Raw genomic sequence first — 13,435 nt, forward strand, 5'->3', positions numbered from 1 at the left:
TTAATTACACTTTGCATGTTGTATCAATACATTAACATTTTTTTTTACATTTACGTCATTTAGCAGACGCTCTTATCCAGAGCGACTTACAAAATACACCCAGTCACTACAAAGATACAGGCATCCTTCCTAACTCAGTTGCCGGAGAGGTTGGAAACTGCTCCGAGATTTCACCATGAGGCCAATGGTGACTTTAAAACAGTTACAGAGTTTAATGGCTGTGATTAGAGAATAATGAGGATAAAACTATTCCAAAACATGAATCCTGTTTGTAACAAGGCACTAAAGTAATACTGCACAAAATGTTGTTACTGAGTACCACTCTCCATAATTTCAAGCATGGTGGTGGATGCATCATGTTATGGGTATGCTTGTAATCGTTAAATACTGGGGAGTTTTTCAGGATAAAAAAGAAATGGAATGGAGTTAAGCACAAGCAAAATCCTAGAGGAAAACCTGGTTCAGTCTGCTTTCCACCAGACACTGGGAGAGGAATTCACATTTCAGCAGGACAATAACCTAAAACACAAGGCCAAATATACACTGGAGTTGCTTACCAAGAAGACAGTGAATGTTTCTGAGTGGCCAAGTCACAGTTTTGACTTAAATCTACTTGTAGATCTATGGCAAGACCTGAAAATGGTTGTCTAGCAATGATAAACAACCAAATTGACAAAATTGTGTAAATAATGTTGCACAATCCAGGTGTGGAAAGCTCTTATAGACTTACCCAGAAAGACTCACAGCTGTAATCGCTGCCAAAGGTGCTTCTACAAAGTATTGACTCAGGGGTGTGAATACTTATGTAAATGAGATATTTCTGTATTTCATTTTCAATAAATTTGCAAACATTTCTTATAAGCATGTTTTCACTTTGTCATTATGTGGTATTGTGTGTAGATGGGTGAGAAAAACATAATTGAATCCATTTTGAATTCAGGCCGTAAGACAACATGTGGAATAAGTCAAGGCACATGAATACTTTCTGAAGGCGCTGTACTGTACTTATAAGCAAGCACAACTTAATATAAAGTGTTACCAAAAGCATCAAGAAATGAAGATAGTTACTAGTGAAAACATCAGCTATAAATAAACTCAGCGATGGTGGCCCAAACACATAGAGTAGTAGAGTATATAAACCTTATATATATCAACCTTATAGTAGAGCAGAGCAGAGTAGAGTAGAGTAAAGTACATTAGAGTACATTAGCGTAGAGTAGAGTAGAGTACATTAGAGTAGAGTAGAGTACATTTGAGTAGAGAAGAGTAAAGTACATTTTAGTAGAGTACATTAGAGTAGAGCACATTCGAGTAGAGTACATTAGAGTAGAGTAGAGTACATTAGAGTAGAGTACATTAGAGTAGAGTAGAGTACATTTGAGTAAAGTACATTAGAGTAGAGTACATTAGAGTTGAGTAAAGTACATTAGAGTAGAGTACATTAGAGTAGAGTACATTCGAGTAGAGTAGAGTACATTAGAGTAGAGTAGAGTACATTAGAGTAGAGTAAAGTACATTAGAGTAGAGTAGAGTACATTAGAGTAGAGTAAAGTACATTTGAGTAAAGTACATTAGAGTAGAGTACACTAGAGTAGAGTAGAGTACATTAGATTTGAGTACATTAGAGTAGAGCAGAGTACATTAGAGTAGAGTACATTAGAGTAGAGTCGAGTACATTAGAGTAGAGTAGAGTACATTTGAGTAAAGTACATTAGAGTAGAATACATTAGAGTTGAGTAAAGTACATTAGAGTAGAGTACATTAGAGTAGAGTACATTAGAGTAGAGTACAGAAGAGAAGAGTAGAGTACATTTGAGTAGAGTAAAGTACATTAGAGTATAGTACATTAGAGTAGAGTAGAGTAGAGAGTAGAGTAGAGTAGAGTAGAGTAGAGTAGAATATAGTAGAGTAGAGTAGAGTGCATAAGAGTATAGTACATCAGTCTTACTTAGGGGTCCCACAGGGTTCATTGGTCTAAATGTTGCGCTGAAGCAGATGTCCGTCTTGAAACAGGAGAGCTTCTGTCCGTTTATCAAGCAAGGCTTACTCAGGATGTTGATTTTATCAGGGGAGAAAGAAGCCTTGGCCGTCACCGCAGCCAGTCCTCGAGACCTAAGGAAAAACAGATCACTTAGCTTTAACGTGAATAGCAGAGGCAAGAGTGGACAGCCCTGTCTCGTTCCTTGAAAGAGGAATCATTATTTGGAGCTTGTGTTGTTGGTAAGCACACAAGCCATCGAAGAACAGTTAATTGACTTAGAAAATCTTATTTCTAGCTTCTAATCTGAGATATCTTAAATGATGCCGAAATGCCCAATTTGAAATAGTCACCAAATATCATTATCGTTGGAACTTGGCTCCAAAGCGTCAAGATTCAAGAGTCAAGTCAAAATTCACAAGATCTCATGACCCTTCCAGTAGCCTGGTTCCAGATCTGTTTGTGCTGTCTTATTTGGCGTGACAATGACCATAGGATTTGGGCAAGACAGTACAAACAGATCTGAGAGCAGGCTACCTGTCACGATCGTCTTGACGAGAAGGAGTAGACCAAGGCGCAGCGTGTGAAATAAACATGACTTTATTTAATTAAAGCACGAAAACCAAAACAAAACACGATCGAGAAGTCCACAGTAACACTGACTGAACACGGAACAAAAACCCACAAACACAAGGTGAACACAGACAGTTTAAATATGGCTCCCAATCAGAGACAACGAGCCAACAGCTGACACTCGTTACCTCTGATTGGGAGTCACTCAAACAAAGAAATACAACAACCTAGAAATAGACACAACAGAACTACCAACATAGAAATAAACACATAGAATGCACACACCCTGGCTCAACATAATGAGTCCCAGAGCCAGGGTGTGACAGTACTCCTCTAAAGGCGCGGACTGCGACCGCGCCTCAACTAACCAAAACAGGGGAGGGCTGGGCGGGCATACCTCCTCGGTGGCGGTTCTGGCTCCGGCCTTGACCACCACCCTTCAATACACCCCCCAATGTGCCCCTGGTCCAGTCTGGCCCCGCCGGCTGGAGCAGGACTGGACTTAACAGGAGCGGTCCTTTCCAGGCTGTCGACTCGCACCCCTGGCTTGGTGCGTTGAGGAGGAATGGGCCTTACCAGGCTGACTTCTCGCACCCCTGGCTTAGTGCGAGTGGCAGGAACAGGCCGGACCGGGCTGGCGACGCGCACCGTAGGTTTGGTGCGAGTGGCAGGAACAGGCCGGGTCGGGCTGGCGACGCACACCGTAGGCTTGGTGCGGGTGGCAGGAACAGGCCGGACCGGGCTGGCGACGCGCACCGTAGGTTTGGTGCGAGTGGCAGGAACAGGCCGGGTCGGGCTGGCGACGCGCACCGTAGACTTGGTGCGGGTGGCAGGAACAGGCCGGACCGGGCTGGCGACGCGCACCGTAGGTTTGGTGCGAGTGGCAGGAACAGGCCGGGTCGGGCTGGCGACGCGCACCGTAGACTTGGTGCGGGTGGCAGGAACAGGCCGGACCGGGCTGGCGACGCGCACCGTCGGTTTTTGCGAGTGGCAGGAACAGGCCGGGTCGGGCTGGCGCACGCACCGTAGACTTGGTGCGCGGTGGCAGGAACAGGCCGGACCGGGCTGGCGGCGCGCACCGTAGACTTAGTGCGGGTGGCAGGAACAGGCCGGGTCGGGCTGGCGACGCGCACCGTAGACTTGGTGCGGGTGGCAGGAACAGGCCGGACCGGGCTGGCGACGCCGCACCGTAGACTTGGTGCGGGTGGCAGGAACAGGCCGGGTCGGGCTGGCGACGCGCACCGTAGACTTGGTGCGGGTGGCAGGAACAGGCCGGACCGGGCTGGCGACGCGCACCGTAGGTTTGGTGCGAGTGGCAGGAACAGGCCGGGTCGGGCTGGCGACGCGCACCGTAGACTTGGTGCGGTGGCAGGAACAGGCCGGACCGGGCTGGCGACGCGCACCGTAGACTTGGTGCGGGTGGCAGGAACAGGCCGGGTCGGGCTGGCGATGCGCACCGTAGACTTGAGTGCGGGTGGCAGGAACAGGCCGGACCGGGCTGGCGACGCGCACCGTAGGTTTGGTGCGCAGTGGCAGGGAACAGGCCGGGTCGGGCTGGCGACGCGCACCGTAGACTTGGTGCGGGTGGCAGGAACAGGCCGGACCGGGCTGGCGACGGCGCACCGTAGACTTGGTGCGGGTGGCAGGAACAGGCCGGGTCGGGCTGGCGACGCGCACCGTAGACTTGGTGCGGGTGGCAGGAACAGGCCGGACCGGGCTGGCGACGCCGCACCGTAGACTTGGTGCGGGTGGCAGGAACAGGCCGGACCGGGCTGTGGAGACGGATAGGAGGCCTGGAGTGAACAGCGGCCACCACCCGTCCTGGCTGAATGCCTACCCTCACACACTCTGTGTGAGGCATCCGCACAGGACGTACAGGGCGGTGTACCCCCTGGCCTGGTGGCCTCCTGGATTCGCCCCATCTTTGCCTCCGTCGTCCATGCCGTGTGCCCCCCTAAAAATTTCTTGGGGTTGCCTCTCGACCCTCCGACGCTGCTCCCACGTCCAGGTTGCCTGTTCCTGGACACGCTGCTTGGTCCTGGTATGGTGGGTTTTTCTGTCACGATCGTCTTGACGAGAAGGAGTAGACCAAGGCGCAGCGTGTGAAATAAACATGACTTTATTTAATTAAAGCACGAAAACCAAAACAAAACACGATCGAGAAGTCCACAGTAACACTGACTGAACACGGAACAAAAACCCACAAACACAAGGTGAACACAGACAGTTTAAATATGGCTCCCAATCAGAGACAACGAGCCAACAGCTGACACTCGTTACCTCTGATTGGGAGTCACTCAAACAAAGAAATACAACAACCTAGAAATAGACACAACAGAACTACCAACATAGAAATAAACACATAGAATGCACACACCCTGGCTCAACATAATGAGTCCCAGAGCCAGGGTGTGACACTACCCTCCAGTGCAATGATGGTTGAACTCACCAGAGCTGGATCACCTTCCCATGAGCCCCAACGGAGATATCAGGTATGGTGTCGTCATTCATGTCCCCATAGCCGTCCAGAGACCGCCCAAAATACTGCATCATAAAGTCAAACTTCGACCCAAGGATTCTCTAGGATAGGAAACAAACAAAAAAAATCACCTAACTGCTTCCTGTATTGGGGATGGGGGGTGTTATGACATCGACGGGGTCTGTGGTGGAGTGGTTCCTCTGTGTCCACGTCACTAAGGAATGATCATGGTCCGCTCACACCAACATGGCAGTGGAGAGGGCACGCCACCGCCTCTTCCCCATCAGGAGGCTGAAACGATTCGGCATGGGAACTCAGATCCTCAAAAAAAGTTATACAGCTGCACCTCTATACCAGGCTGTGTCAGAGGAAGGCCCTTCAAATTGTCAAATTCTCCAGCCACCCAAGCCATAGACTGTTCTCTCTGCTGCTGCATGGCAAGCGGTACTGATGCACCAAGTCTGGAACCAACTGGACCCTGAACAGATTCTACCCCCAAGCCATTAGACTGCTAAATAGTTAACCAATAGCTAGCCGGACTATCTGCATTGACCCTTTTCCCACTAACTCTTTTGATTCAGTGCATACGCTGCTGCTACTGTCTATTATCTATCCTGTTGCTTAGTCACTTTATCCCTACCCATATTTACATATCTACCTTAATTATCTCGTACCGCTGCACATCGACTCCATACTGGTACCCTGTGTATATAGCCAAGTTATCATTCCTCATTGTGTATTTACTCCTAGTGTTTTGACTTTTCTATTATTTCTAGTTTCACTGTTAGTCTACACCTGTTGTTTACGAAGCACGTGACAATTACATTTGATTTGATTTGAATCATGACCCTGGTCCTTTCTTTACTGAAGTACAAAGACACCATATTTTCTGGTCTTCCTATATTATTAGGATGAGACTTTACCCCTTGATTCGACCATCTCCCACAGATAAACAAATATCAAAAGCCTTAACAGATATGTGAAAAGGGGCGGGTCTTTCTGATGTATGGAGACTCTCACACTCTGAGGATTATACCTTTTATTCCCCCATCAGAGCTACTCCTGGATTAATTCCTGTTGGTCCTCTCAAGATATTGTAAGTAACACATGTGAGGCTAAGAGATCTCTCTCTCTCTCTCTCTCTCTCTCTCTCTCTCTCTCTCTCTCTCTCTCTCTCTCTCTCTCTCTCTCACTCGAAGGAGGCTAAACAATTCATTATTGCTAAATCCTAAATTCATTGATGAACTCAAAGATAAGACCAGATCATTTTACATAAAGAAAATGCAGGAAGTGTTACATCATTTTCTACTGTCGATAAAGCAACCTGTTAAAATTCAGTTTAGTTTCAGTTAGTTTTTAGACTTGATTTACTCTTTTTTTTTGTTTCAGTTTGATAAAAACATTTTGTTGATATTTATTTAGTTTAAGTTTTAGTGTTAGGGACAGAGAGTAATCTGGAGGCGAAAGAAACACACACTTGTTTAGGCTCTAGACCACCTTTACTCCACACACAGAGACGCGTACAAAGCTCTCCCTCGCCCTCCATTTGGCAAATCTGACCATAACTCTATCCTCCTGATTCCTGCTTATAAGCAAAAACTAAAGCAGGAAGCACCAGTGACTCGGTTAATAAAAAAGTGGTCAGATGACGCAGATGCTAAGCTACAGGACTGTTTTGCTAGCACAGACTGACACAACAACCAGAAGCCATGGATTACAGGCAACATCCACACTGAGCTAAAGGGTAGAGCTGCCGCTTTCAAGGAGCGGCACTCTAACCCGGACGCTTATAAGAAATCCCGCTATGCCCTCCGACGAACCATCAAACAGGCAAAGAGTCATTACAGGACTAAGATTGAATCGTACTACACCGGCTCTGATGCTCGTCGGATGTGGCAGGGCTTGAAAACTATTACAGACTACAAAGGGAAGCAAAGCCGCGAGCTGCCCAGTGACACAAGACTTCCAGACGAGCTAAACCACTTCTTTGCTCGCTTTGAGGCAAGCAACACTGAAGCATGCATGAGAGCACCAGCTGTTCCGGATGACTATGTGATCACGCTCTCCGTAGCCAATGTGAGTAAGACTTTTAAGCAGGTTGTGGCCGTGCTAGCAACACTGGCTGCAGTAACCCATGGGGAGGGGGTCACACATGGACAATCAGAGAGGGGGTTTATCATTGTGGCCCAGGTGGCACAAAATAATCAAAGGTCTGACCGCACGGAGATGCTTGGGAAAATGGTTACAACAGGGGATCAGAGTGTTTGTGTCTCAGGTGAAGAGGGTGGATCTGATCTCCATCACCTAGGACTTGACATAGATTAAGTAGATTAATCAAATCTCACATTGTTATCAATTTCTGCTCAATCTGCATGCTTTTTCAATCAGCTTTAACTGTATGTGCACTCGTAAATCAGGTTATTTCTCGAGTTGGGCTCTGGGATATAACAGCCGTTGAGTGTCTGATTTTATGGTGGATTGTGGAGGAGGGGGGTTGAGTGTGTTGGAGTATGTGAGTATGTGCGTGTGTGCTTGTCTGGCAAACATTAAATGTAATACAATGGCAATCCGGGTTATATGTTAGAATCCTACGCGTGAACTGCCGACATTATTACGCATATTAATTGATAATGATGGAAAATAGGATATGCATAATTTTTTAAAAATTGTTATATAGATATATATATAGAGGTGAAAGCATTGGAAATGCTTTTGGCGGTTAATCTGCTTCTGTTTTGTGGGTGGCACTGTGTGCTGTTTTCGATGGATGGGTCCTGGCCTCTCGGGGCCTTAGGGATCCGGAGGGACGTGGGTGGGATGCTGAACACTGGGATGACGGCTCAATTTGGGATGGGGAGGGGCTTTAGCGGGGGAATTAGTGGAGAACAATTGAAGGGTTACTCCATAGCAATGCAAATATCACGGTACAGCTATATGGACACGTAATAATTACGGTATTTTTTATTGGTAAATTTACAAACATATATAATGATAAATAGACTTGAAACTTGTATCTAATTATGGTGTATGGTGAAATAAGTATAGCCAGTTATACAGTGGGGAAAAAAGTATTTAGTCAGCCACCAATTGTGCAAGTTCTCCCACTTAAAAAGATGAGAGAGGCCTGTAATTTTCATCATAGGTACACGTCAACTATGACAGACAAAATTAGAAAAAGAAATCCAGAAAATCACATTGTAGGGTTTTTTATGAATTTATTTGCAAATTATGGTGGAAAATAAGTATTTTGTCAATAACAAAAGTTTCTCAATACTTTGTTATATACCCTTTGTTGGCAATGACACAGGTCAAACGTCTTCTGTAAGTCTTCACAAGGTTTTCACACACTGTTGCTGGTATTTTGGTCCATTCCTCCATGCAGATCTCCTCTAGAGCAGTGATGTTTTGGGGCTGTCGCTGGGCAACACAGACTTTCAACTCCCTCCAAAGATTTTCTATGGGGTTGAGATCTGGAGACTGGCTAGGCCACTCCAGGACCTTGAAATGCTTCTTACGAAGCCACTCCTTCATTGCCAGGGCGATGTGTTTGGGATCATTGTCATGCTGAAAGACCCAGCCACGTTTCATCTTCAATGCCCTTGCTGATGGAAGGAGGTTTTCACTCAAAATCTCACGATACATGGCCCCATTCATTCTTTCCTTTACACGGATCAGTCGTCCTGGTCTCTTTGCAGAAAAACAGCCCCAAAGCATGATGTTTCCACCTCCATGCTTCACAGTAGGTATGGTGTTCTTTGGATGCAACTCAGCATTCTTTGTCCTCCAAACACGACGAGTTGAGATTTTACCAAAAAGTTCTATTTTGGTTTCATCTGACCATATGACATTCTCCCAATCCTCTTCTGGATCATCCAAATGCACTCTAGCAAACTTCAGACGGGCCTGGACATGTACTGGCTTAAGCAGGGGGGACACGTCTGGCACTGCAGGATTTGAGTCCCTGGCGGCGTAGTGTGTTACTGATGGTAGGCTTTGTTACTTTGGTCCCAGCTCTCTGCAGGTCATTCACTAGGTCCCCTGTGTGGTTCTGGGATTTTTGCTCACCGTTCTTGTGATCATTTTGACCCCACAGGGTGAGATCTTGCGTGGAGCCCCAGATCGAGGGAGATTATCAGTGGTCTTGTATGTCTTCCATTTCCTAATAATTGCTCCCACAGTTGATTTCTTCAAACCAAGCTGCTTACCTATTGCAGATTCAGTCTTTCCAGCCTGGTGCAGGTCTACAATTTTGTTTCTGGTGTCCTTTGACAGCTCTTTGGTCTTGGCCATAGTGGAGTTTGGAGTGTGACTGTTTGAGGTTGTGGACAGGTGTCTTTTATACTGATAACAAGTTCAAACAGGTGCCATTAATACAGGTAACGAGTGGAGGACAGAGGAGCCTCTTAAAGAAGAAGTTACAGGTCTGTGAGAGCCAGAAATCTTGCTTGTTTGTAGGTGACCAAATACTTATTTTCCACCATAATCTGCAAATAAATTCATTAAAAATCCTACAATGTGATTTAAAAAAAATATTTAAATTAATTTGTCTGTCATAGTTGACGTGTACCTATGATGAAAATTACAGGCCTCTCTCATCTTTTCAAGTGGGAGAACATGCACAATTGGTGGCTGACTAAATACTTTTTTCCCCCACTGTAATTGTAATGGCTTAGCTGATAATAACAATCAGATAATGCAAATTGTCCAAATAGATACGCAAGATAGATGGATTATTTTAAATATGTTATTGGTCCATAAACAGATATGGCTCATTAACCTTTACGGACCAAATAATGATTATCCACAATTATTTGACAATATATATATAATAAATTATCAACCCTGCAAGCAATTAAGACAATTCAAGACAATATTATTATGGTGGGGGATTATAATACTGTTTTAAATAGCTCAATGGACCGTAAAGGAAATCACACCACAAACAATCACCCACATGCTCTTAATGAAATTGTGAATGTCATGGATACATTAGAACTAGTAGATATATGGAGGCTTAAATATACTGATCTAGTGAGATATTCATGGATGAGACTGAATCAAGCTAGTCGTCTTGACTTCTTTCTTATCTCATTCTCGTTGGCACCAAAAGTAAAAAAAAGTGTTGATAGGGGACAGAATGCGGTCGGACCATCATATAATAGGCATATATTTTACTCTTACTGAATTTCCACATGGGCGAGGATATTGGAAATGTAATCAAAGCCTATTGGATGATAATTTATTTATAATTATAGCAAAGGAATGTATAACTGACTTTTTCCAACATAACATAGGTACAGCGAATCCCCTTATTGTATGGGACACTTTTAAATGTGCCTTTAGAGGCTATGCAATTCAGTACTCATCTCGAAAACAAAAGCAATTAGGTCAAAAGAGTTTACACTAAGAAAGGAACTAGAAAGTCTAACAGAACAGATAGATGGCAATAAAAACCTTAAGATAGAGGCTCAGAATAAATTAGAGGAAAAACAAAAAGAAATGGAGAAACTTATTCAAAAAAGATCAACTATAAAAATAAAGCAAACTGGATGAAATATGGGGAAAAATGCACAAAATTCTTTTTTAATCTTCAACATAGAAATGCTAACAAAAATAACTTAATGAAACTGGTTACAATTGACGGAGTCACCCATAATTCAACAAATGATATTTTGAAAGAAGAAACAACGTACTTTAAGCATATGTTTTCTTTTCAGTCGCCTCCAACTGAAGCTAATTGTAGAGATTTTTTTTCTATTGATAATGTCAAATTAACAGCCACACAGAAAGACTCATGTGAAGGTGAAATTACAGAGGAGGAACTTCTGGATGCAATTAAAGACTTTAAGTCTGGGAAAACTCCAGGGTTGGATGGCATACCAGTCGAGGTATACCAAACCTTTTTTGATATACTAAGAGGACCGTTATTAGCATGTTTTAACCACTCCTATGTAAATGGTAGATTATCTGACATTCAAGACGAAGGTCTGATCTCATTATTACTGAAACAGGATGCAAGTGGAAAATATAAAGATCCAGTCCATTTACAAAATTGGAGGCCCCTTACACTTCAGTGTTGTGATGCAAAAATCCTAGCCAAATGTATAGCGCATAGAATTAAAAAGGTATTGTCGGATATTATTCATTCTAAGGTTTTTTACATGGAAGATACATTGGAGATAATATAAGGCAAGTATTGGAAACAATAAAACACTATGGAAAATATGGGAAACCAGGCCTGCTATTCATAGCAGACTTCGAAAAGGCATTTGATAAAGTTCGACTGGGTTTGTATATAAATGCCTGGAGCATTTCAATTTTGGAGAATCTCTTATAAAATGGGTCAAAATCATGTATAGTAACCCAAGGTGTAAAATAGTAAATAATGGCTATTTCTCAGAAAGTTTTAAACTGTCAAGAGGAGTGAAACAAGGTTGTCCACTATCGGCATATCTATTTATTGTGGCCACCGAGATGTTAGCTATTAAAATCAGATCCAATAATAATATCAGAGGATTAGAAATCCAGGGCTTAAAAACAAAGGTGTCATTGTACGCTGATGATTCATGTTTTCTTTTAAATCCACAACTAGAATCCCTCCACAGCCTCATAGAGGATCTAGATACATTTTCTAACCTCTCTGGATTACAACCAAATTATGATAAATGTACTATATTACGTATTGGATCACTAAAAAATACAATTTTTACATTACCATGTAGTTTACCAATAAAATGGTCTGATGGTGATGTGGATATACTCGGAATACATATCCCAAAGGAAATAAATGATCTCACTTCAATACATTTTAATAGAAAGTTAGCAAAAATAGATAAGATCTTACTACCATGGAAAGGAAAACACCTCTCAATTTATGGAAAAATCACCCTGATTAACTCTTTAGTATTATCCCAGTTTACCTATTTGCTTATGGTCTTGCCTACGCCTAGCGAACAGTTTTTTAAATTATATGAGAAAAAAATATTCAATTTTATTTGGAACGGCAAGCCAGACAAAATTAAAAGGGCATATTTATATTATTAATATGAATTCGGAGGACAGAAATTATTAAATATTAAAGCATTAGACCTATCACTAAAAGCTTCAGTCATACAAAAGTTATACTTAAATCCTAACTGGTTCTCAAGCAAATTAGTAAGATTGTCTCACCCAATGTTTAAGAAAGGCCTTTGTCCCTTTATTCAGATTACAACAACTCATTTGCAGTTATTTGAAAAGGAAATAATTTCCCAAATATCACTATTTCTAAAACAAGCCATAGAAAGTTGGTTGCAATTTCAATTTAATCCTCCAGAAACGACAGAACAAATAATGCAACAAATATTGTGGTTAAATTCAAATATACTAATTGACAAAAAAACTTTATTTTTTGACAGAATGTTTAAAAAAGGTATAATCTTCGTAAATGATATCATCGGTAGGACTGGTGGAGTTATGTCGCACATGCAGCTAACAAAAACATATGGAAATGTCTGCTCTACCCAAAATTACAACCAAATAATTGCAGCCTTACCGCAAAAATGGAAGAGGAAAGTGGAAGGGGGAGAAAGTAAGGAACTTGTCTGTCGGCCTTCCATTAAAGAACATAATTGTGATAAATAAAAAAGTATATCAGTTTCACTTAAGGACCAAAGGATTGACAGCCGTCCCATATAGATTGCAAAATAGTTGGAAAGAGATCTTTGACGTACCGATCCCATGGCATAGTGTTTATGAACTGATACGCAAAACGACACCGGGTTAAAAAATTAGAATCTTTCTATTTAAATTATTATATAAAATTCTTGCTACCAATAGAATGTTATTTATGTGGGGGATACAATCTTCCCAGCTCTGCAGATGTTGCTGCGAAGAGACAGAATCATTAGATCACTTGTTTTGGTTCTGTCCATTTGTAGCTTGTTTTTGGACACAGGTCCAGGAATGGCTAAAGGATTGCAATATTTACCTGGAGCTAACCCTGCATATAGCACTACTGGGTGATCTGAAAAGTCATAGTCAATCGATCAATAATATAATAATACTTTTAGCAAAAATGTTTATTTTTAATTCACAATCTGTAGAAGCAATGAGAATAGAAAGGTTCAGAACTTTTGTAAAACATCACAGTACGGTTGAAATATATATGGCAAATAGAAATCCTATATGGATGGTGTTAAGAGATAGATGGGAGGTATTGAATAGAGTTGAAGGATGGGACTAATAACAACTAACAAGAAATAATAACAAAGATAGCTAATAATGTAGGCATACTGTGTCCATAATAAGTATATAGGTTGTAGGTTGGGAGCTTTTGTGAAAGAGCACAGTTAGAAAGATATGGCATATAGAAGCAAACCGGATGGACATCATGAACATGATCAGAGAGGTTGAGAGTAGAAGAA

At 42.6% G+C, this 13,435-nt stretch overlaps 1 protein-coding gene across 1 annotated transcript in view; it reads right to left on the minus strand.

Moving 5' to 3' along the window:
- Positions 1-13,435, minus strand: part of LOC121584284 (integrin alpha-2-like) — a 55,152-nt gene that overhangs the window by 10,710 nt on the left and 31,007 nt on the right. The window contains exons 16-17 of the mRNA XM_041900109.2: positions 5,001-5,131; positions 1,949-2,112 (exon numbers count right to left, since the gene is read on the minus strand). Of these exons, the coding sequence (XP_041756043.2) occupies positions 1,949-2,112; positions 5,001-5,131 (295 nt within the window). The remainder of the gene's footprint in view (positions 1-1,948; positions 2,113-5,000; positions 5,132-13,435) is intronic.

Source organism: Coregonus clupeaformis, chromosome 16 (genome assembly GCF_020615455.1).
Source record: "Coregonus clupeaformis isolate EN_2021a chromosome 16, ASM2061545v1, whole genome shotgun sequence".
In the NCBI taxonomy this organism is placed as follows: Eukaryota; Metazoa; Chordata; class Actinopteri; order Salmoniformes; family Salmonidae; genus Coregonus; species Coregonus clupeaformis.